The following is a 26,110-nucleotide window of genomic DNA, read 5'->3' as shown; positions in this document are numbered from 1 at the left end:
TATTTGAAGTCTGAAGGCGCTCCCATAGTCCAGCAGACTGTACACAGAGCAGACTCCGCGGATGTCCGCGCGGCTCTTTGAGCTTTCATAGTCGAGCAGATCTCAGCGGACGTCCGCGGTCTATTTCCTACATTTCTCGCACCAGTTTTACTACATTTCCCACAATTCTGTCTGTTCTACTGTACTGGCAGATCAGAGGGAACATTATCAGCGGGAGAGCGAGAGAGAGAGCGAGAGAGAGATTGATTGATTGATTGAAAAGTTTATTAACAGATTGCAGAATGGGTACAGTAGAGTACATCTCAATACATACAATTGTTAAGGGGATGCAGACCAGAGAAAGACTTTCGTCTTGTTTCCACCAGGGTCCCCCATTTTCAATTCATCATAACATATATGACATACATGACATACAGATAGACAGTACTGCTACATCTATACATTTATGACATATCAGATTTGCAAATACAGTACTGTTTGTGATACAAAAGTGTCCAGAAAAGGAGTGTATATACATTTGGCGTAGAAACTGTACATTGGAGGAGGTTGGTGGGGTGGGGTTGGGTGGGTTGGGTGAGGGCTGTACATTGGAGGTGGGGGGGGGGGGGGGGGGGGTTGGGTAGGGGACACACACACATTTTACACTGTACATTGGAATGTTGACAAAGCCTTACTTGGTCATTTACTGTACAACTAGGTTAGGACATTTGTAGGGGCCAGTTTCGAATTGCAGTCTCACGTAGGTGTTTTTTGAGAGTGTTTTTGAAGGTGGGTAGTGATTCACATTCCTTTACAGCTTTAGGCAGGGCGTTCCACATTGATGTGGCATAATTGCGAAACGTGTTTAGTCCCTTGTTTGAGCCGAATCTGGGTTTTACATGATTTGTGGAGCTCCCTCTGGTGTTGTGATCGTGGTATTCACTGACCTTTGGGAAGTATTTTGACATGTACATGGGTACCTTGGTCGCGTAGTGTATCTTGTAGACCAGGCCCATTGCAAGTTGCTGTACTCTGTCGTCTACTCTAAGCCATCCTAGGTTGTCAAAGTGGGCAGGGGTGAGGTGGGTTCTAGGAGTCAGGTCAAGTAGTAGTCTGACTAGCTTGTTTTGAGATGTTTGTAATTTGTTTTTTAGTGCCTTTGAGGTGCTTTGGTACCATGAGGTGCAAGCATAGTCGTAGTACCCTTGAATGAGTGCTCCTGCTAGAGTCTTCAGGGTATTCTTGTTTACCAGAGAGGAGATCCGGTACAAGAATCGCGTTCGTTGGTTGACTTTTTTTATTACATTGGATGCCATTTTGTCACAGGAAAGATTAGCCTCTAGGATGGAACCCAGGTAGGTAATTTCATCTTTCCTTGTGACAATATTGTCACCCACTGTAACCGAGAAGTCGTCAGTCTTGCTGAGTTTGTTATTTGAACCGAAGAGAATGGACTCTGTTTTGCCCATGTGTAATGATAGTTTGTTGTCGGCGAGCCATATGCAGATTTTGCCTAGTTCCGAGCTGAGGGCTTTTTCAACCTGTAACTTGTTCTTGTCAGAGACCAGCAGGGCTGAGTCGTCCGCAAACAGGAACAAGTTGCAGTCACAAGCTGACGACATGTCATTTGCATAAATTAGGAATAGTAGCGGTCCTAGTATGCTTCCTTGTGGAACACCACAGCTCACTGTGAGGGGGGGGGATAGGGTACCGTTTACTTCCACCATCTGTTCTCTCCCCTCCAGGTAGGATTGTATCCAGCTCACTGATAAACTATCAAAACCAATTGCTTTTAGCTTGTCAATCAGAATGGTGTGATTGACAGTGTCGAAGGCCTTTTGTAGGTCCAGCATGACCATGCCGCAGTATTTGCCCGCGTCCACCTCTTGTTTGATGTGGTCGTTCAAGTAGAGAGCGAGAGAGAGAGAGAGAGAGCGCTTCACGGGCTCATCTCTCTCCTCGCGCCACCAATCGCTCGCGCAGTGTCACATTTAATGCAGTTCGATGTCAACCAAAACGCCGAGCAGCGTTTTGTGTGACACCAAGTCAGCGGCGCGGATGTCCGCGCCTCAGAAAATAGGAGCGTCGCACCTGTGGGTCTGCTGTCCGCTGAGATCAAAGCTCAAGAGTCCGCGCGGACGTCCGCGGAGTCTGCTCTGTACAGTCTGCTGGACTATGGGAGCGCCTTAAGTGTGGAGGTTGATTGCAGATTGGGATCAGGTGCTGTTGGGGAAGGACTGAGGTGCTGATTGACCAGCTGGTGCTGGGGACTGAAACCAGGAGATGGATCTGAACAGATATGGAGACACAGGAGGGAGCAGGCGTGCGTTCCTGAAATCAACTGGGGTTGCACGCACCTAATGGCGCCACGTGCATGCGCGCTCCCGCGCAAGGGCCGCCTCAGGGGGTGTGCGAGCAGTAAATGCGCATAAATGTCCCCTCGCTTGAGCACAGACTACAGACAGTGCCTAATTGCCTCTACGAATGGAATGTAACACTTATCATTCACAACAAGTTAGGTGTGAATGTATCTGAGAACGTATTTAACACACCTGACGACCGGCGCTATTGATATGCAAAGTAGCCCAGGTGGGTAGGCTACTTATAGCGAGTACTTATCTTACCCTGGGCCTGCACGGAGTGCAACCCCGTCCCATGACGAACGCATGCCTGGGAGGGAGAGACAGAAGACAACAACAACCAAAACCAGACTACATACATAACACACATAACTCCCCATATATATAATAGGACAGCGTCCGTAACAGTATCGAACTACACATTTTTACTTATTTGTCACAGTTATTGCATAGTTTTACCCCTGTTTAGATATTTCAAGGGAAAGTCCCCTGTGTCTCACGTATGTGTGTGTGTGTGTGTGTGTGTGTGTGTGTGTGTGTGTGTGTGTGTCTGTCTGTATACTGTATGTAACCCTGCTGTGTGGTAGACACGAGGAGGTCTCCAGCAGAAAGCGGAGGCTTGGAAACAGGAGGTGAACGCCACCAGAGGGACCTCCAGACTGGACAGCATGGTGAGGCTGAGACACATAGACCATTCGGTCACGACCTGAGAAGTCAGCGGATATTGTTATCTGTTTACCTGTCAAGTTTCACATCTTTTTTTCATGATATGTTAGGGAGGATTTCTGTTTTGTATTACGAAGGGGCCTGTGATAGGCCAGTGAGTGACATGGAGACCATGGGGAGGGAGAAGGGTGATACATGTAAACAAAGGTCTGAGGCCCGGGCATGAACGTAGGAAGCTATGTTTTCACGACACTGTGGGCGGAATCCACAAAGGCTTTGCGCAGCTTTTTCCGAAGCAGAGCCGGTGCATCTCGCTCTCAAATGAGTGAATCGAGGTTGCTCATGCGGCCTCGATTCCGCCCACTCGATTATTAATAATAATAATAATAATAATAATAATAATAATAATAATAATAATAATAATAATAATAATAATAATAATAATAATAATAATAATAATAATAATAATAATAATAATAATAATAATAATAATAATAATAATAATAATAATAATAATAATAATAATAATAATAACTTAAGAATAATAATAATCATCACATTGCATTACTGCTGATCAGCACCTATATCAGAAATAAATGTTTACTGTATTGATCATCTCAGAACCAAGCATTTGAAATGTCAGTGCTTGGCAGGCACGCAGCTTTATATTTCTGGAACAAGTTAGATACGGTTCATAACTCATAAAATCTATTTTCTTTAGTATTCCGTTGTATTGTATTTCGTTTACTTCGTAATGTATAGAGGAGTGCAAAAGAATAGAATCTTTATTGTCATTGTTGGTCCAACGAAATTGAGTTTAGAGCATCACCACATACAAACATACTGAATATAGCATGTACAAAATAATAATATCAATAATATAATATCAATGTCCCAAGTGCAATAGTGCTAGTGCAAATAAATAGTACAGTGACAGTCCAGTTGAGTTAATGGATGGGGGGGGGGGGGACACACACAACAGTACGATTTTGGTGGGACAAAGTGGGACAGATAGATAATGTAAATTCTTTAATTAGAATAACTGGTCTTCACCGAATAGATAAAGGTTAAATACAGATTAAAATACAGAATTAGATCTCTCCACATTCGAAGGAACGGCATGAGTCGTTTGTCGTTCTTGGTTTTAACTGCAGGTTTCTTTTGACTGCTTTCCATCTTGATTTCTTGATTTCTAGTTTATTTAATTTTTTTGGACATTTTGACACACATTTCTGCCAAGAGCGCTGTCAGGGGTGCAGAGTGCAGACTGCTCGCGAGACACACATATTGGGCGTGTCTGCGCTGGTATCTCATCGCGCAATGTGCTTTCGTGGATAGCTCCCAGATGCAGAGCAGGCTCCGTGGATGCAATTTGCTTGGCGCAATCCATTCTCTGTGGATTCCACCCTGTGTCTTGGGCGTGATCGGGCCACCAGGACGCCCTCATGCTAATTTCACATCATCTAATTTGGATCAAACGCACGTTTCATTTTGAGACGCGGAGCACCTCATGGACGGACGACGTCATCGAGGCCCGGCTCACGCCGCTAGCATGACGGCTGAGCTGCAGCGACTGGCGTGCGTGTTGCTGTCCACACAGCCGGTGTGTCATCATCACCAGAGAATGTTCCCTGTGTTCCCCCGTCTCATGCTGCGTCATCTCTAAGATGAAACACCTCCGTCTGTATGGCTGCTCTCACCCGATAACATGGTTGCCAGAATGAAGAGCAACATGCACTGCTGAGGTCTGGCCCTGACTCACTCACTCACTCACTCACTCACTCACTCACTCACTCACTCACTCACCCACTCACTCACTCACTCACTCACTCACTCACTCACTCACTCACTCACTCACTCACTCACTCACTCACTCACCCACTCACTCACTCACTCACTCACTCACTCACTCACTCACTCACTCACTCACTCACTCACTCACTCACTCACTCACTCACTCACTCACTCACTCACTCACTCACTCACTCACTCACTCACTCACTCACTCACTCACTCACTCACTCATCTCCTCTCACAATATTCACCCTCACTGAACTGAGTCATTTGAAAATGTGCGCGATATGTGATGTCAGAGAGACACCGCTGCATGTTAATGTTCAGGCGGGGCCGAGCCGCGTGGTTTAGGAGCCCAGGCTCAAAACGGCTCGAGATCTTGAGGTAGAAAAATGCTGTTTTTGAGGACTTGATTAGAAATACAAAACAATGAATAAAAAATATATATATATATTACAGAGGTGTTCCATAGACTCACAGGAATTGTGTAAAAGTGCCCAAATAGTGAAAGAAATAGTAAAATAGTTCCCCTTTAAACTTATCTGGAGTTGCTTCGCAGACAATACATGATGAAAGATGGTGAAGATGTCTGTGACAGATAGGGTTGGGTACCGTTCACATTTGAACCGATACCGGTACCCAACGGAACTTTTTTCTGTACTTTAGTCTCAAATTTTTTTATCTACCTCAGTTGTAAAAAATGTGTCCAAACTTCAAATGATTTATTATCATTATTATTTATTTAGAACAATTTGTTAATATATATATAATATATAATATTGCAGCGAGCATTGTCTGCATCTAGCTTTGTAAAGTGTAACCACACTTGCAACCGTTTTCGGCTTGCCATTGCCCCGACTGCTTTGTTGTTGTTGAATCAAGTCAAATCCTAGGTAAGCGTGTATTGTGCGCATGAAGGTTGACGTGAACGTGCGGCACACTTCATAGGTTTCGTTTTATTTAATATTATTTTGCATTACCGAAATGTGGCACTGGTGGATCTCACGTGAATCGATACTCTGTAGTACCGACGTGTTTCGGTCGATACCCTTAAAAGTACCGGTTTCGGTACCCATCCCTAGTGAAAGATCCCACAGGAGGGTCTGCTGGGGATAAGGGTGGAGCCTTCTGATTCAAACTGATAATAACAGTTTAGAGTGAAGCCTGTTGGGTAAAATAACAGACATGCTATTGGTCCAATGAATGGTGCAGCTGTAGTCGTTACACCCTGATCATATCACAGGTTTCATCTTCCCAAGTATTGATTGGACTGCCCGGAAAACCACAGGTATAACATACAGCACGTCCTTGTCGAATGCAAAGGGGTTTTGCCCTCTCAATGCCACCCTATTCAACATGGTGTTCAGGGGAGGGTTACAAAAAGACAACGTTCTGTTTTGAATGTTCTGGTTCAGAACACAGGACAGGTTCTGTGTCTGGGTGTCTAATCATCATCATCATCATCATCATCATCATCATCATCATCATCATCATCATCATCATCATCATCCTCCTCCTCCTCCTCCCCCTCCTCCTCCTCCTCCTCTATTTAAATTCTCAGGAGGCACATTGAGGATGGGTCCTCATTTCAATGGTGCTGATATCACATAATATAATATACAGAAAATAAAAAAATACATAAATATAATATCAATAAAAATAATAAGATAATAAAAACACAAAATAAACACACATACAGTCCCCCACCGGTGAGAGACATGGACGTGTGCTTGTGGGGAGCCCTGTGGAGAGCGAAGGCAAAGATCAGGTGAGATCCTGTGGCATGAGAAGGTTATTTCTTACTGCTGCAGTGCTGACACTCCCAAAATAGGCTGGTGTTGAAAGACTACAGTATGTTAGAAGGGTGTCGGGCTCGTAGATATAAAACCTTTGATGCAACATGTCATCATGAATTCTGGGATGGAACCATATGGCAGCCTGGGTGCAGTTCTGAACAGAAGCCAACAAGTAGCATGTACACAGTATGGTGCTTTCACTTGTCCTATACATACTGTACACCTTTCATTCACTGTTATAAAGCATTGCATTATGTGTAACCACCTAGGGTGTCTGTGATAGTTGGAAGTACATTACTGGAATATATTTTCTACAGATGAGCTAATATGGAAGTACAACTCAAATGCACACAATATAATTTTCTATTTGTGTAAGGGTTGTATAGGTGGTCCATATATCACTTAAAGTTAAACATTGGTTTATTTGGTTTGTCCCTACTTATCGGATTTGTTAAATGGCCAATATAATGATGACTTATGAATAGTTTTAGATATTCATTATTTCTGGAGCTGGAGATTAACTGGCTGAAGGGAGATATTTTTAAATGTATCTCACAGCTTTTTTTTGTATCTCTATGGTTGAGCCTCATGCAGGAGGAAGACAAAGATCAGGTTCAATATTACCTCAGAATTCCATCTTGGAATTCTAGAAGACCAGTCGCCATTGTTACCACATCATCACCGGAATGTTCATTTGTCAAAATTCCAATCTCGCACGTGAGGTCATACACCCGAAAGCGTTAAAAAAAAATGAAAAAGAAAAAACAGTGCAACTTTATCTCAGCCAGCTGTGGAACTCTCTCCAGAAGCATGTATGCATGCATCCCACTCAACGTCCTACGAACTGTCCCTCTAGGTCCTACTGCGTGAGTGAGTGAGTGGCCACAATTTGCGCCCTGTAGCTCGCAGTGACGGTCCTGCTTGCCACAGGAGGAAGCTGAATATGTTCAGCGGCGAGTGGTGTGACATATGGTTCCCATTGACAAAGGTACCAGGGACGGGGGGAGGGGACGGGGGGCTGTTCCCTCTCTCCTCTCTTTACTGAAATAACACTGACATTCCAGCACCATGAATGCATTATGTTTTTCCTTGATGTACACCTCAGGGACCTCCCGCCACACTGGCTGCCAACGTTCCCACATCCTATGTTGCATACTAATAGCCTTCACTATATATTTCCCACACGTCAGTGAAAAATATTCCGATGCATCTTTTGGTACTTCTGCTGCCAGGGCCCTGTTTCATTCAGAACCTCTGAGACTGAACCAGGGTCGGGTGATAATTCAATATTATAATTACAATCAGGATCATATTGTGATGGAATTACGGTACTGTAATATCGATCCACACAATTCTGTCACCCACACTAACGATAATAACAACCACTTGAACTCAAACTTTAGCATTTGAGGGGATGTTTGAGAATAAGAGTTTTGGTTTGATGTCACACTTTATATCACCATGCAGTTCAATGCCATGAACAGCAATCAGATTATTTATCTTGTGATTTTGCATATGTGAACAGATATTGTGATATATATCAATGTCGAGGGGGGTGTATTATTATCTGGATATTCATTTCTTTCATTCTTTCAGCCCTATACTAAACAAAACACATGCCACTAGTGAAATAAAATAGTGAAATATTTTCTTTAGGTGAAAGACTCTGAGGCTTCAAAATGAAGCAGTCTCGATAGTGGAGCGAGAAGACAGATCAGAGGGGAACGGTCTCGATAGTGGAGCGAGAAGACAGATCAGAGGGGAACGGTCTCGATAGTGGAGCGAGAAGACAGATCAGAGGGGAACGGTCTCGATAGTGGAGCGAGAAGACAGATCAGAGGGGAACGTCTCGATAGTGGAGCGAGAAGACAGATCAGAGGGGAACGGTCTCGATAGGGGAGCGAGAAGACAGATCAGAGGGGAACGGTCTCGATAGTGGAGCGAGAAGACAGATCAGAGGGGAACAGTCTCGATAGTGGAGCGAGAAGACAGATCAGAGGGGAACGGTCTCAATAGTGGAGCGAGAAGACAGAGATCAGAGGGGAACAGTCTCGATAGTGGAGCGAGAAGACAGAGATCAGAGGGGAACAGTCTCGATAGTGGAGCGAGAAGACAGAGATCAGAGGGGAACGGTCTCGATAGTGGAGTGAGAAGACAGAGATCAGAGGGGAACAGTCTCGATAGTGGAGTGAGAAGACAGAGATCAGAGGGGAACGGTCTCGATAGTGGGGCGAGAAGACAGATCAGAGGGGAACGGTCTCGATAGTGGAGCGAGAAGACAGAGATCAGAGGGGAACAGTCTCGATAGTGGAGCGAGAAGACAGAGATCAGAGGGGAACAGTCTCGATAGTGGAGCGAGAAGACAGAGATCAGAGGGGAACGGTCTCGATAGTGGAGTGAGAAGACAGATCAGAGGGGAACAGTCTCGATAGTGGAGTGAGAAGACAGATCAGAGGGGAACAGTCTCGATAGTGGAGCGAGAAGACAGAGATCAGAGGGGAACGGTCTCGATAGTGGAGTGAGAAGACAGAGATCAGAGGGGAACAGTCTCGATAGTGGAGCGAGAAGACAGAGATCAGAGGGGAACAGTCTCGATAGTGGAGCGAGAAGACAGAGATCAGAGGGGAACGGTCTCGATAGTGGAGTGAGTAGACAGAGATCAGAGGGGAACGGTCTCGATAGGGGAGCAAGAAGACAGATCAGAGGGGAACGTCTCGATAGTGGAGCGAGAAGACAGAGATCAGAGGGGAACAGTCTCGATAGTGGAGTGAGAAGACAGAGATCAGAGGGGAACAGTCTCGATAGTGGAGTGAGAAGACAGAGATCAGAGGGGAACAGTCTCGATAGTGGAGTGAGAAGACAGAGATCAGAGGGGAACAGTCTCGATAGTGGAGCGAGAAGACAGATCAGAGGGGAACGGTCTCGATAGTGGAGTGAGAAGACAGAGATCAGAGGGGAACAGTCTCGATAGTGGAGTGAGAAGACAGAGATCAGAGGGGAACAGTCTCGATAGTGGAGTGAGAAGACAGAGATCAGAGGGGAACAGTCTCGATAGTGGAGCGAGAAGACAGATCAGAGGGGAACGGTCTCGATAGTGGAGTGAGAAGACAGAGATCAGAGGGGAACGGTCTCGATAGTGGAGCGAGAAGACAGAGATCAGAGGGGAACGGTTCGTGGCACAGAAAGCAATTCGGTGACGAGGATGGAACAGTGCTCTCCTAACACTGACATAGTTATTTACAATAGTGAATGATAAGTAAGAACTAATGTAGCTTACCCCTAGGGGTAAATACAACAGCATGCTACAGTACCTCCAACTATCCTGATCAGTATTTAAAACCAACAACACATTGACAAAAGGCAATAGGGACAGCAATCACTTTCTTTAATTGCTATTCCAATAAACCGGAATAATCCCCCCCTGAGATAAACCCGATGGGCTCAAATCTATCTCTGATTGGAAGGCAACAGTCGAGTAGACACCCAGTATGCGTCTGCATGCTGCCATAATAACTATCATGGGATTGGCATGGATTGATTGTTTTTTCTTTGGTTTGATGTCAGTGGGATTTATCTCCATATGTAGCTCCACTATCTCTCTGAGACAGCCGCAGTAGTTGGCCGGCTGACGGATTTGCTGGCCGGCTAGCGGTTTGTTGGAACCGGTTGCCTGATGTGGTTCATGGGCCAAACAGAGGAACTGACATGGTGGCTGACTGACTGACTTATTGATTGTTGGTGGCTTTGTTGACTATGTCTGTTGGACTGGCTGTGGGACTAGTTGCTTGACATGGCTGATTATTGGCTGATTGACATGTAGGCTACAGCCATGTCAGAAGGCTGGCTGGTGGTTTTCAGGCTAGAAGACCGGTGGACTGGCTGAGGGACCGATTTCCTTACTGGCTGGAAAAGAAAAAGACAGAAAGACTGACTGACTGACTGCCTGCAAGTGTGGATGACAGTGAGGTTGGCTGGATCACTAACATGTGTTGTATTCTGTTGGTTGTACAGGTGGGGATGAGGGAGGAGGACAGAGGGAGGGGCACAGAGGAGCAGCCCCTTGGAAGAGTGCCCTCTCGACGTGAGTTTTTACATTATTGTAAAAAAAAAATGACAACAACAACATCATCCATTCCACATACTGTAGTATAGCATTCAGTCTATTTTCCAAATAATTAGAAGTGTGATACCTTGAGGTGGGGGTCTTCTGCAAAACTTTAATTGATAGAGAGGGTCTTTCATATACCGTGGTAATCTCCTTACACTATACCATGGTCTTTATTTGTCATGCAGCAAACACACACATGCATTGGGTCACCCTCTGCACTTGGCCCATCCCTTCCCCCTTCCCCCTAAGGGCACGCAACAGCATTGGCGATCTGTTCTTCACCACACATCCACTTCCTGAGCCTCATATTTGGCAGCGGTGTCCTAAAGGTTAGAGAAGCGGGTTTGTCACCAGAAGGTCACTGGTTTGATCCCCCGAACCAACAGGAAAAATCTCAGGGTGGCGAAGTGAATGAATAATTCTCACCCGTCCCTCAATACCAACTGCTGAAGTGCCCTTGAGAAAGGTACTTAACCCCCAAACTGCTCCAGTGGAGTTGCTCAGTGGCTAACAGTGTCGGACTGTGGTTGTTCTGGGCAGCTCCCAGGTGTGAATGGAACTGTGTGAATGTGAAGCAGGGCGTTGCTGAAAAAGAGCATCTGTGCTCAGTAAACCTAGCCAGGGTAAATAAAGGATTTACAAAAACAACGTTGATTTCCATGACAACATTATGAAACATTATATGGCAGCCATTTTATGGTGTCGGCTGCCAAACAAACAACCATCCATGCATGTTGATTCGACCAGGGAAGGCCATTCTGTCAACTCAAGATCTGTCTTGCCATATCAGTCATTCCTCTACATCCCTCCCTCCAGCGCCGTCTCCTCAGGGGAACCGTTCTCGCGCCAGCTCCATGGCAGAGTCAGTGGGAGGAGGTGGAGGAGCCATGAGGGCCCTGGTCGCCCACCAGCCTGGCTCCTCCTTCCCCACCCTGCTGCCTTTCTCCCGGGGGGAGGTGGTCACCACAATGGCCCAAGAGGCCCGGAACGGATGGCTCTACGGACGAGCCGAGAGTTCCAAACGGTAAGAGGAGGATCACGTGTTGCGCAAGTGTAAGGGTGTGTTCACACCTGAAAGTCCGTGGACTTTCTGGTGGACCAAATGTGAAAATGATACATTGTTTGATTTTGGTCTGCGTTCACACTACCCTGTTTGGTGCAGATCTAATTTGTAAACAAAGGACATGCTGTCGCCAAGTCGTTCATCTATTGGACTAGCACTCACAAACGTAAACAGTTGCAGACAGCGTCTCTTGTGATAAAGCAGCGTGGCGCAAGTCGACTAGAGAGAGAGAGAGACTGTCCGCGCGCCTGTCATTCATTTGAGTTGGGTCGCGCGCAAGCTGTCACTTGGCGCTGTCAAGTTGGGTCGCGCGACCGCCGCCGCCACTAGGCACCTGTCACTCATTTGCTCTAGATTAGATACTGTAACTGAGGGGTACAATTCCCTGACTGTATTAATCAAGTATGGTATCATTAAACCACTACCGTCTTATGTACATTATACTGGCCATACCGTACACGAGTATATGATGAGAACACTTCCCACAATGAATCGGTTCCACACAAAGTGGTAATTAAGTATTTATTAGCAGCAAGAATACATAATATACTTTAATTGAATGCACTTGTAAGGCAAAGGAATGTGCGTAGGCAAATCAATAATGAATGTCCATTCTCATATTACGCATGAGATAATAATACAACTTGAATATTAGGAATTATATCTAGGGGATACTGGTAGGGGGGTTCCTACCGGTTGTAAGCCAGCAGGGGGAGGCAATGCTCTAATGCAAAGTCTGGGTCAGCGGGGACTCAATAGGCTCCTGGAGGCGGTATATTACTCCCTGCTCGGCAGACGAAGGGCAGCGACTGTAATCCCAGTATGCGCGCAGCACAGGTGGAAGCCGGTCAGCCTCTCCAATAGAGACGGGCTCGAATGATGGTCCTCACGGTAGATCCACGATTCTTATCCGCTCCAACAGCATGGTCCAAAGCAATAATAATAATCCTCCAGCCGGAAAGGGGGTCTGCATTCACCGGTGTATATCCTCCGGTGCGCGGTGGTTCACATTAACTAAGTTGAACTTGACGTTACTCAACTAGGCTCTAATACTTTACTATCCTATTCGCACGCGGCTATAAGTGCTCTATTTAGACACACAATTGCTCACTTCACTTGGTCTTTGACTCGTGATGAAGGCTTTTACTAGTAAGGAGCGAACGATACGTTGAACAAACGTATTAGGATAAACAAGACTCTATCTTGGGGCAATACGAGCCCTACTTCACCGCACGTTGCATAGTGGGTGAGGCTTCACTTGTTACTAAGACTGAACTGAACGGACTGCGGACTGAACTACTTCTGTATTCACCTGCGCCATATTTATATGTTGGGCGAACAAACTAGTACCAGCCCCACCTCTGTCTCGTAGTCCTGGGCAGAACCGGGCATGTACAGACATGTCCTGACGGTAGCTTTGAACTCGACTCTGGGGGTAAGACACTGGCGCTGGTGGAACGCTATCCAATAAGAGAACGAAATATTATGGTCTGTAGGCTACTAGGTTAAAGGGATATTCCGTGTATATGTACAAAGAATACACAAGGGATATCAAACGATATACAAATATTATGCAATATATATCAATCAATAAATACATATATTCGGTTTAATCTGACCCTTTGTAACAGCCGCCTCCTAATTAGTCCCACCTAATTAGCTAAGCAGAGACAGATTAACCGCACTGTCCACTACTCAATGTCTGTTGTGAGGGGTCGGGCAGTTCACAAAGTCATGGGGTCATGGTCGTCATCGATAGTATCGGGGAGCCTTGGCAGTTCTATTAGCCTCGCCACGGGTCGGGTGTAGATCCGTCCTTGGACGAGCACTTCGGCTGCTCGGACCTTTCCGTCGGCACCGGTGATCACTTTGCTTACGCGGCCGGCCGGCCACGCAGCTCGGGGTAGTGACTGGTCTATGGTCATGACGACTGGACGGGATGAAGGGGGGCTTAGGAGGAAGCGGGCCTGAGACTGCTTTGATCTGTGCTTGGCTGTGCCTCCTCCTCCTCCGTCTGTTTCTCTTGTTTGCTCTGTACCCCGTCTGAGGAGGGGCCGGTCCCGGCCGCCCCGTCAAGGAGTCGCTTGGGGTGCTGGGTTCGAGGTCAGCTACGTCTGAAGCGCAGCTGAGGGGGGTGGAGTTCCGAACTCCCTCTGGTGCCCACGGTTCTCTCACGGGCCTCTCGCTTAATGTCAATAGCCTCTGCTGTACGAGGGAGTGGCCGGTGTCGCTCGCCTTTGTGTGTAGGCAGCGTGTAGACGTGGGTTGACTGTCAAGTCCGTAGAGGGGGCCCTGGAGCGTCCATCCCAGTCGGGTCTGAACCGCGACTGGGCATCCTTTGGGTCCGATGTGGGCCGCCTCAATTGGGAGAATGAGGTCCGCGTGGTCGTAGCCGATGAGCAGGGTCGGTGTGGCGCCGTCGATAAGCGGTATAGGTAGTTGACGTAGGTGCACATATTTAGCCATCAGCTGTGGGATGGGGTAGGTGTACTGAGACAGGCCTATGTCGTGGCTGGTGAAGACGTTGGTTATACTATACTGCTTCTCGGGCTGGTCCACCGCTGCTATCTTGAAGGAGACCCTTTCACCTTTTATGGTCTTCTGGTCCCTTCTGATGGTGCGTATGGTCATGGTATCTTTGACACCCCGCAGGCCCAACTGGGCTGCTGCGGAAGCGAGGAGGAGAGTCTTTTCAGACCCATCGTCCAGGACGGCGTAAGTGTCCAGGACCTTGTCCTCGTAGCTCAGGAGCACTCTGACCACTTTGAGGAGCACTCGGGGGGTCCCGCTCGGGGGGGTTGTCACCTGTCTGTGGTGACACAGAATCTATATGGTGCGAGTCGCACCGTGACTCCCAGTGTCTGCTGTAGCAGTCGGGACACCAGGGAGCGGTCTGGTGGAACTTTGGTGCTGGTGCCACCGCCTCGGCATGGTACATTACCACGACGGGCCCACTCTGTTGTCCTGGCTGACGCCTGTTGATGTCATGCAGGACCTCCAAGTGGGTGCCACCGCACCTGCTGCACTTCTTCTTCAAGCGGCACTCAGCTGCTAGGTGGCTGCGCGCGCAGCGGAAGCAGCGGCGGTGGTCCTTGATCCACTGACTCACCTCGTCCGTGGTCAGCTTCCCGAAAGTGTCGCATTGGTACAGCCGATGTTCTCCCTCACAGTACTGGCACTCAATCTTCCACTGGTCCTCTTTCGTCGAGGGGGTGTGGTGGTTGTTGTGCTGCGGTACTGATTCGGCTTGGTGCATAACGGTCACCAACCGGCGGTTATCCGTTGATCCCCGAGGTCCGAGTCTTGGGCTTGGTCCACTCCATACGAACGTGTCGAGTCGTAGGCTACTGACCTCCCTGGCGAGGAACTCAGATAGGTCTAGGAGGGATGCCTCTGGGCTGTTGGGGTCGCGGTGGTCTCTCTGCCGCCTGAAGCGCTCTTGTCGGGCGGGAGGGAGCTTCTCTAGTATCCTCTCTACATTAGAGTTAGCGTACAGTTCATAGATCCCTTTTTCCTTTTGGGACCCCAGCATCCCTACCAGGGACTGTACCTTGATAGCGAGGTCATCTAATGCTCTGTTGTCTCTGGCTGGGGGGAGACGGTCAATGTCTCTTATCTCCTGTATCACGTAGTCCCATATGCGTCCATAACGTTGGTCGAGGGCTACTAGAGCCGCGGTGTATGGGGTAGTAGAGCTGGAATATGCCAGCGCTATATTGTGCGCTCTGGGCACCTTCAGGTGCTTGAGTAGGATAGCATACTTGTACGGTTCATCTGGTACGTCAGACAGCATAGTCTCTAGGCACATTCGTAGCTCTGTGTACGTGCTCTGTTCTCGTGTGTGAAGTCCGGGAACGTCGGTGTGCCAAGGTACGATGCCATGGATGACTGGCACATCGGTGAGCGTTGGGGGAGAGGCCTCCTAGGCGAGTCTCCTCTTACGTGTTGTCTTGGGCTGGTACTTGGTGGGTACCAAGGGCCGGGTACCCAGGTGCTGTTCCTCGGGGCTGGCGGTGCGTCAAACTCACCCGTGAGTTGAGTCAGGGGTTTGTAGCGCAGGGCCTCGGGGCTGACGTCTGGGCTGTACTGGACCTCCTGGTCCAGAGTACGTTGCTGCTGGTCGGGGCTGTACTGGGCCTCCTGGTCCAGAGTACGTTGCTGCTGGTCGGCTTGACATTCCTCCTCTTCCTCCTCCTCTTCCTCTGCTAGGACCTGGAGTCTTCTGTTCAGTCTCTCGGCGCGGTCCGGTTCTTCCCGGTTGCTGGGTCTCGTATGGACCGGCCGGGGAGGGGGTTCAGAGACGTGGACAGGATCCTCCTGTTGGCGGGGTCCCGGGTCGCTTGGTCGGGTAGGGGAATGTGTCCTAGACTCTTGTCGTGACGATCTCCGGGAGCTCCGTGCGGAGAGAGGAGGTGTCGCCATGGCAACCAATTTGTCCATCAACTGCGCCTGCAGCCGGTCGCGCTCTGCCTCGCGCTGGGCATGGGCTGCGTCGCGCGCTGCTTCGCGGTGGGCATTGGCGGCGTCGCGCTGTGCATTGGCGCTGGCCTGGGCGGCGTCGCGCTGTGCGTTGGCGGCGTCGCGCTGGGCATTGGCGCTGGCATGGGCGGCGTGGAGCTGTGCATTTGCGACGTCGCGCTGTGCATTGGCGGCGGCGTGCTGTGCATCGGCGCGGCTTCTTTCAATGTTCTCTTCCGTCTGAAGGCGTCTGGTCTCCAGTCTTATGCGGTCGTCTTCACTCCTTTGTTGCGCCTGGAAGCGCTCTCGCTCGGTTGCAGAATGTTCGCGCTCGCGCGTCTGTTGCGCTTGAAGTCGATCGCGTTCGGTGGAGGCTGCCAGGCTGGCGAGGAATGCCTGTGCCAGCATCTTGTCCGCCTCGCTGGGGGAAGACGCTGGTTGAGGTGATCCGCTCCTGGCAGTACTCGTTGGAGATCTGTTCTCCTGTGGCGAGTCCTGGAGATCCATCTCCGGGGTGCTCTCCTCTTCTTGTAGCGGGTAGAGTTCCATCCCTGGAGAGCTGTCTTTATCCTGGAGCTCTCCGGGGACTACTTCTTCGGTCTTGGCGGGGGGTAAAGTCATGTCGGGTCCCTCCTGGTCCCTACCGTGAGCTTGGTCAGTTACGTTAGAACCCACTAGGGCCTCTATTGGCGGGGTAGCCTGGTCGATAGGGTCGGACATAATTTTACTATCTCCTTTTTCCGCGTTTACCGTCTGTAGAAAGCTAGGTAGTATATTGGCAACGTAATCCTCTAAGTACTGAGGTGTCTGCCGTCTACGCTGCGGGCGATCTACTTTAGGAGAACCGTTTTGTGGAGTGTTCATCATAGGCCATGTCAATATTAATACCACTATATTAATATTACACTAGTTACCCTCCGGCTCGAAGGACCAATTGTAACTGAGGGGTACAATTCCCTGACTGTATTAATCAAGTATGGTATCATTAAACCACTACCGTCTTATGTACATTATACTGGCCATACCGTACACGAGTATATGATGAGAACACTTCCCACAATGAATCGGTTCCACACAAAGTGGTAATTAAGTATTTATTAGCAGCAAGAATACATAATATACTTTAATTGAATGCACTTGTAAGGCAAAGGAATGTGCGTAGGCAAATCAATAATGAATGTCCATTCTCATATTACGCATGAGATAATAATACAACTTGAATATTAGGAATTATATCTAGGGGATACTGGTAGGGGGGTTCCTACCGGTTGTAAGCCAGCAGGGGGAGGCAATGCTCTAATGCAAAGTCTGGGTCAGCGGGAACTCAATAGGCTCCTGGAGGCGGTATATTACTCCCTGCTCGGCAGACGAAGGGCAGCGACTGTAATCCCAGTATGCGCGCAGCACAGGTGGAAGCCGGTCAGCCTCTCCAATAGAGACGGGCTCGAATGATGGTCCTCACGGTAGATCCACGATTCTTATCCGCTCCAACAGCATGGTCCAAAGCAATAATAATAATCCTCCAGCCGGAAAGGGGGTCTGCATTCACCGGTCTATATCCTCCGGTGCGCGGTGGTTCACATTAACTAAGTTGAACTTGACGTTACTCAACTAGGCTCTAATACTTTACTATCCTATTCGCACGCGGCTATAAGTGCTCTATTTAGACACACAATTGCTCACTTCACTTGGTCTTTGACTCGTGATGAAGGCTTTTACTAGTAAGGAGCGAACGATACGTTGAACAAACGTATTAGGATAAACAAGACTCTATCTTGGGGCAATACGAGCCCTACTTCACCGCACGTTGCATAGTGGGTGAGGCTTCACTTGTTACTAAGACTGAACTGAACGGACTGCGGACTGAACTACTTCTGTATTCACCTGCGCCATATTTATATGTTGGGCGAACAAACTAGTACCAGCCCCACCTCTGTCTCGTAGTCCTGGGCAGAACCGGGCATGTACAGACATGTCCTGACGGTAGCTTTGAACTCGACTCTGGGGGTAAGACACTGGCGCTGGTGGAACGCTATCCAATAAGAGAACGAAATATTATGGTCTGTAGGCTACTAGGTTAAAGGGATATTCCGTGTATATGTACAAAGAATACACAAGGGATATCAAACGATATACAAATATTATGCAATATATATCAATCAATAAATACATATATTCGGTTTAATCTGACCCTTTGTAACAGATACTATATAAAGTTCGATTGCGTTCACACCAACAGCAAACGAACCATGGTCCACTTTGAAACGAACCGAGTCCCAACTTTTCAAGAGGACCATGGTTCGGTTGTTTGGTCCTCATTATAGTTCGGTTTGCGTTCATACCTGTACAAACCAAACGGACTATCGATCTAAAGGGACCATGGTCCACTTAAAGTGGACCGAACAGGGTAGGTGTGAACGCGCCCTAAGACTTCAGTTTGGAGTTTGTCTGTGTGGTCCGGGAGTGTTGTGTGTGACTTCATATCGATTTGTTTGTTGTTCGTGCAGCCCGATCTTGCTTAGGATATGTACATAATCTGTAGACCGTTTTCGCCTAAAGGTACATGCCTAAGTAAATGGAAGATTGCTCCACTTCTGCAAGGTCAATTTGCATGGTATCTAGGAACATCTAGGGACCTGGGGGTATGTATTTCCAGTGTCAGAAATATTGCGTCTGTTACTAGGCTGAGTAAATTGTAATGAAGAAAAGGAGAATTATGATTTTTGCATCTTTGATCAAAAATTGATACGGGTAGGAGAAAATGCTCACCGAGCTCATTCACCACCTTATTGAGATCATGTGTACAAAAAATCTAAGCAAATGAACCGCGGGAAGATGATTAAACAGAAGGATTTGTAGATACAGTAATTAATGATAATCGACTTTAATTATAAATTCATATTTGACCTTGAACTTGACCTTGACCTTATTATGGCCAAATCATACATCTATGGATAGGGGAAATGCTCCTCTTTCCAATGGCAGGGTTGAATCTGGATTTAGTAATTTCTTGCTTAGTTTTTACGATAATTAGCATTTTCCGATAAATTTGTATTTCCGATAAATCGTATAAAACATCGGTAAAAATGAAAATATACACTTTGACTACTGTTTTTGATAGGGTTATGGTCTTTACTCTTGGCTACAAAAAAAATATTTAAAAACATTGACCTCTTAACATCCAAGGGCCCACATGTGGACGATTCTTTGCCGACCTCTAGTGGCTCGGTGTGCATTTCTTTTAATACAATATATAGATTATAGAATTAAAGCCCTATATGTTGCCTGTCGATTCAGGTGACAAAATCCGTTCAGCGGTTCTCGAGTTACATGCCGATATGTGAGGCGTGCCCCAAAGTACGCAAAAGTACACATTACCACCCCTGACTCCCGGGGCTATAGCTCCGTAAATCATTTGGCGATCTCGAAAATCATTGCACAGGGTTGTAGCCAATGAGTGTGGCTTTCCAATGATACCCCATGATATGATAATTGGGGATCTAATACGGTCTCTATTGATCGATTTATGATAAAGAAAAGAAAAGTCCCCTATAGGGGGACCTTAAGGCTTAACAGGTTTTAAGTACTAATAGACCACAGGAGAAAAGGTCCATAATGAACGTTATGTTAAAAGGTACATAATGTTACAGAATTTTACCAAGGGGATCAATAAAGGAATATCTTATCTTATCTTATGTTATAGCCATAAGTAATATATTTACATATTGTTTCCAATATTGTATTTGTATTTACAACTAAGTACATATTCAAAAACATTTAACGTTGTCAGAAACATTTAAAGTTCCCCTGCTGGGGATCAAACCCTAACCTTAATCCTAACTTTATGTTTTAAATAGCCATTAAGCGAATATTAAAACAAACCTTAACTCTAACTATAATCATAGATAGATAGTGGTGAGAGCACTCGCACGCGACTTGTTGTGTGTGTGTGTCTGTCTGTCTATATCTGCTTGTGTTGGTTACTTACAGTGTGTTTATTATTCTAGATGTTCTATCTTATCCTTCTATGTTATACTTGTCATACTACTTTCAACTCGGTCCAAATGAGTATGTTTACGTTTTGCTGTGGAAACAGATCATCTTTACAACTGTCCTCCTCTATATACTTATATCCACTAAACACGTCTGTCTCTGTCTCCTTCAGTTCCGGCTGGTTCCCAGCTGCTTATGTGGAAACCATGGACGACACTCCACCACCGTCTAACAAACTGCGTAGCTACAGGTAAACGGTTCTCTGAAGAGACAGCGTGCTCTTACACCCAGAATGAGGTTCATGTTCTAGCGTTGCGAGAAGGTTTGAACCAGAATTAAACCCTGATTTGGCCACATGTTGTGGCCTCATGACGTCAGAGCTGCATTCTTTGACTATGGAGGAACCCCATCATTTACATCCCAGTTACATCTACGATTGGACGGTTCTGGAGGGTTCTCTCTCTCTCTCTGATTTTAGGAGTGGTGTTCCACAAATACAAACTGAACTGTTCTGGGGCACAGGAAGAACACATGTGAATTATTAAAATGGATTACGTTCCATTAAGTTGTTATTCATTTTACACTTTTTGACCTCCGGGAAAATGTTCTCTGTGTACAATATGAAGAAAACTATTCATATCTCTACAATATGAAAAAGAAAGAGTGAGGACTGCAAGGTATAACTTTCTACACAAAGCTAGAATTATTCCCAGACCATTCCCAATGGTTTATGGAATAAACAGACTGGAAACTGGGTCAACTACAAACCCAGCCCTGAAAGAATTTCGTGAACTAGTTAAGCTATCTGGGTGACCCATGGCTGTGAGGAACTGGATGACTGGTTTAGTTCTCTGCATTGATGCTGCCCTCATGCAGCTCAAAAAGAGTGAGTATACCTGTGCTGACAGAATATGATGGTTGTTGATTAGAAAACTGTAGCTAGTATATAAACAAAGGCAACGTTACTCAAGCAACAGTTTGCACTGTAAAAAGGTCATTCTGCCAAAAATAAGAAAATACAATCACCAGTGATTCTCCGTTATCATCCTTGCTGTAATTGACATTGCGACTAGTGACGTAATGACATAAGCAAGAGTGTAACCCACTCCAAAAGCCCACAGTATTCACACAATCATATTTCTTCTTTTTGCTGTTTATTGGCAAATGTGCCGTACAAACATTTCGTGAATTGGAAAAGTGAAACAGTACTGTCACAACTGAAAACAGATACAGTAGATATCAAAACAAAGACTACAAACATTGATATTTGTGTCACGTTCTCGTCCCGCCTTATACCAGTCTCCGAAGCAGCAACAGCCTGAGCAACCTATTGGACCAATCAGGAGGCAGTAGCTACAGTGCAGCCCTGCCCGCACCGCCACCCCCACCATCTCTGTCGTCCAATAGGCAATCAGAGATGCAACCAATCACACCCACCTCTGACAGGAGGGCGGAGACTTACTCAGACAGCAAGGTAAGGCTATCAAGTAGAGATGTCCGATATTATCGGCCGATATTAGCATTAAAATTTAATATCGGAAGTGATCGGTATCGGTTTTAACTTTTTTAATGACAACTTTTACACAAAATGCACATTTTATACATCAAACTCTTCAAGCTACTTCTCCTCTTAATCAAAATGTCAATATGAGAAATGTGATGTATCGTTTTTGAGATATTTATGTTTATTTGCCACAACTCGCAATAAATGCTGTGGCTTTCGTATTTCTGAGCCGACCCTGAAGATGTTTGGGCAGACGTCTATCGGCACACGCTTGATGACAACATCAAACTGCATCGTCACTTGCAGCAAAACAACAAGCCTGTTAGTGGAGTCGCTCACTATGTCTTTGATTTGGAATTATTTCCATGTGTCTCCGGATATTAAACTTGCCGTTTAAGTTAAGGTACAACTGAGTAGGTTTTTTCGGTGTTGCCTGTTGCTTCTTTTCATCGTTTTGCTGCACAAACATTGCGTGTATCTCCGGATGATTCTTCCTGAGGTGGGCGCAGTGACTGTAAAGCGGAGGTTATGCAAGGAGGAACCAAGATGTCTTCCTTCAATACTTCAAATGTAATCTCCGACCTCAGGAAGAATCATCAGGAGATACACGCAACGTTTGTGCAAGCAAACGAAGAAAATAAGTAACAAATGACACCAAGAAAACCCACCCAGTTGTCCCTTAACGATTCGATCGAAAACAAAAATACATTAGTATTAGACAAATTATGGCCACTGGCCAGTTACATGTAGAGCTTATCTAGAGCAGGGCTTGAGCCCAGTTTATTTGAAAGATTGTGTTACCCCAAGTAGGCTAATGACTGGGGCTGCTGGTTCAGCGCTGTTGGAGTTCTTTAAAAAAAGAAATGTGTTATCTTGTTTCAGTTGTTTACACTTTACCTCACAGTTGTATAGGTACAATGTTGCATAGGCGGAGTTTGAACTTGACGCCAGGGGGTGCGACTGCTTGGCGAACTATACCCGCGCGCACGCTCAGCGTGCACGCGCGATTTTTTGTGACCTTTATTTTATTATTTTAGCGTTTTTACAATGCCCTAACCCCTAATTTTTTATTTTATTTAGGTAGTACAGCAGCACACACACACACTCACACACACAGCACTACGGGGGATCATTTTTAACTGACTTAGGCTCTAATTATTATTATTCATAGAGACTCTCGAGCAATAATAATTATTACAGCCTCCATTTTTCGTGGACGAAAAATATACCAGGCTATAGATATCAATTTTCCCGAAATAACGCTACCTGCCTCGACAAAATTCGTGCATTGGTTATCCAGATACATTAATTATCATCTCAGAATAAGTGGCTTTGTATCGCGCTGCTGCTGCTGCTGGCCGCGCGTTGCCGTTAACCCTTTCACTGCCACACTACAGAAGGTTCGCCTTATAATGTGACATGATTACTACTATAAAATGAATGTATTGTAAAACAAAACATAATAGAATTCAGATTTGTTTCTCACAATTATTATAATTTTATTAAAATAAAAATAATCTTGATTAAAAAAAAAAAAAAAAAAAAAAAAAAAAAAGGCAATTTCACCCCCGGCCACCCCCATAAACTCCGCCCATGCAATGTTGTTTACATATTGTGAAGATGTAGAAATGTGCCCTACTGTATGTAGTGGGCGTTTGTCAGGATTATCTCAGGGAGAGTGTGATCCAAGCTGCTGTTTGAGACTAAATACATATCGCACTTTTTTCCATAGCCTAACTTAATGAAGTAGTTTTGCAAGGCAGAATTATTACAATATCCGATAATACATTTTCCTAATGATAAATCCCTATACGGGTGGACCGCGCGGGAAACTAAAGTGACGTCAGACACCTCCCTATAGGACTTATTTACCAACGTTTGGACTGACATGTCTTCATCACGGCCATATTAGATCCTTACCACCATTATGACCAGTAGGGTGTTTTAACCTCCACCCAGCAGGGGCACTGTGGCACGGTGCTCTGCTCCATGACGCCACACCCTTCCTTCTGGTGGATGCAGGGGGGCAGCTCCAACTGCTGACACAGTGTAGGGGGTGAGGCAGTGTGTGTGTGTGTGTGTGTGTGTGTGTGTGTGTGTGTGTGTGTGTGTGTGTGTGTGTGTGTGTGTGTGTGTGTGTGCGTGTGTGTGTGTGTGCGTGCGTGCGTGCGTGCGTGCGTGCGTGCGTGTGCGTGCGTGCACGTGTGTGTGTGTGTGTGCGTGCGTGTGTGTGTGTGTGTGTGTGTGCGTGCGTGTGTGTGTGTGTGTGCGTGCTGCGTGCATGCACGTGTGAGTAGAAGTTTTGCTGCATGGTTTTGAAAGCTTGGCATGGTGTTCTCTGTCTGCTCGACCCTGTGTGACAGGTTCTTCATTTGAAGAATCATTTGAGGTTGGCTGGTATTTGAGTGGTGTAGGCCAGATGTTCCCAGACCCCAGAACCATTTTACAAGCTAATTTGCAGGCCTATGAGACAAAGTTTACTGTGTCAGAACCCAAAGAGTAGGCAGTTTCAAGTCCCCGAAATGTAGTATATATTAAGTAAGGTAGACTGATACCCACCTTAACCGTCTGAGACCCACATACCCATTGTTGGGAGCAGGGGGGCGAGCTGGACTGAGTCCATTGGCATTCATTACATTTACATTTACATTCATTGCCATTCCCCTGTGGAAACGGCGGTGCCAATTCTTCACCTCGAAACTTTGCTTAACCTTGGAGCAAAATGTCACCCCTTTCCAAGTAAGCTCTCATGGCATGCCCCAAGGTCTCTAGCTTCATATGATAGCACTATATTGCTCCAGCTTACTACTAGCTATAGCGGTTAGCTATAACCGGCAGGAAACTCAGGTTAAAAAATTATGGAAAAGTGTACATTTTGTTTCATAAACCTGCATATGATCTGGTTATAGGTTTTGGGGTCGCACGAAAATGTTGTCATATCCATCTCTGTGCTAACAAACCCTCTCTCCATGTCTCAAACCCCTCTATAGAAACGGAATAAGCACGAAGGTCCACCATCACTCTTCCCAAAGTAAGAACACCACACTCTGCCGTTACACTTAACATTCATTCCACTGTTGTGTTCTGAGCAAATGACACATTTTAAACAATATTGTTTAAAAAAACAAGACCATTATTTGCAGTGAACATTTCCATCTATTTTGAACCATGGCGTCAGACGAAACCCTCCTATCAGACAGAGACCCATAAATGGGGGTTGCTACGGCTTCCCCCGTTCACGTTTGAAGTGCTGGTCTGGCGCAGAGAACCATTTCAGTCATGGTAGTTACCTCGGCGATAGCTGCTCTCTCTCTCTTATTTCAAATGAACAATTTGCTCGATGGTGCTCATCAAGTGGAAAAGCTACACATGTGCTTTCGCCGTTTCACCATTATTCACACTGTATCTTCTTCAGCCAGGCAAGTATCATAGGCCAGGCCATTTTCTGATAGCAGTTAATCTCTCTCTCTCTCTCTCTCTCTCTCTCTCTCTCTCTCTCTCTCTCTCTCTCTCTCTCTCTCTCTCTCTCTCTCTCTCTCTCTCTCTCTCTCTCTCTCTCTCTCTCTCTCTCTCTCTCTCTCTCTCTCTCTCTCTCTCTCTCTCTCTCTCTCTCTCTCTCTCTCTCTCTGTTATATAGGGGTGCCAACCCTTTTGCCACGGTTAAGCTGAAGCCCACTTCCACCAATGACCGATCAGCGCCCCGTCTCTACCGGTGAGGACATTAGGACAGTGAGGGATCGAGGAGAGCTGTGTGTCATTCTGAATGCTTCCCCACTTCTGAGCTCACTAGCAATTGTGTGCCTCGACAGTGTCCTTAGTGCCCTACACTGTAAAATAAGTCATGGGACGTCTCAACATGTGTTTTTAGGCTTTGAATCAACTAAATTGGAGTGAGTTAATATTAAATAGCAAGTTTACATCATTCCTATTCTTATTCCTAACTGTGAAATCAGCCAATGTGCAAAGGTTACCTGAGAATATATATGTTGAGACGACACATTTTTTTACAGTGTAGTGCTTGGTTGATATTGTACAGCACAGCATAACATGGATACTATGCAAACTGCTTCTCTGACGACAGCTGCAATATGCATAGGCCTACTGTATGTGATGATGACACGTCAGGGTCTTCTGTTCCTACAGTAAGAGTATCGATCTAAGATAGAAGGTGGGGCCCATCTTTCATTCCAATCTCTTTCATTGGGGTCTGCCCTATATTCTCTCAACCTGTGTTCTCTCAGCCCATGTTCCCTCAGCCCATGTTCTCTCAGCCCATGTTCTCTCAGCCCATGTTCTCTCAGCCCATGTTCTCTCAGCCCATGTTCTCTCATCCCAGGTTCTCTCAGCCCATGTTCCCTCAGCCCATGTTCCCTCAGCCCATGTTCTCTC

General features: G+C 46.4%; 1 protein-coding gene across 1 annotated transcript in view; it reads left to right on the top strand.

Annotated features, from left to right (window-relative positions):
* Window positions 1-25,437, top strand: part of baiap2l2a (BAR/IMD domain containing adaptor protein 2 like 2a) — a gene marked incomplete at both ends in the record, with an annotated part of 58,205 nt that extends 32,768 nt beyond the window's left edge. The window contains 6 exons of the mRNA XM_084329162.1: window positions 10,607-10,676; window positions 11,520-11,727; window positions 20,390-20,467; window positions 21,517-21,691; window positions 24,712-24,752; window positions 25,359-25,437. Coding sequence (XP_084185288.1) covers window positions 10,607-10,676; window positions 11,520-11,727; window positions 20,390-20,467; window positions 21,517-21,691; window positions 24,712-24,752; window positions 25,359-25,437 — 651 coding nt within the window. The remainder of the gene's footprint in view (window positions 1-10,606; window positions 10,677-11,519; window positions 11,728-20,389; window positions 20,468-21,516; window positions 21,692-24,711; window positions 24,753-25,358) is intronic.
* Window positions 25,438-26,110: the final 673 nt, after the last annotated feature.

Source organism: Notolepis coatsorum (assembly GCF_963971535.1).
Source record: "Notolepis coatsorum genome assembly, chromosome: 14".
Classification (NCBI taxonomy): Eukaryota; Metazoa; Chordata; class Actinopteri; order Aulopiformes; family Paralepididae; genus Notolepis; species Notolepis coatsorum.
The sequence above is the reverse complement of the archived record's forward strand: the minus strand, read 5'-3'. Positions and strand labels throughout refer to the sequence as shown.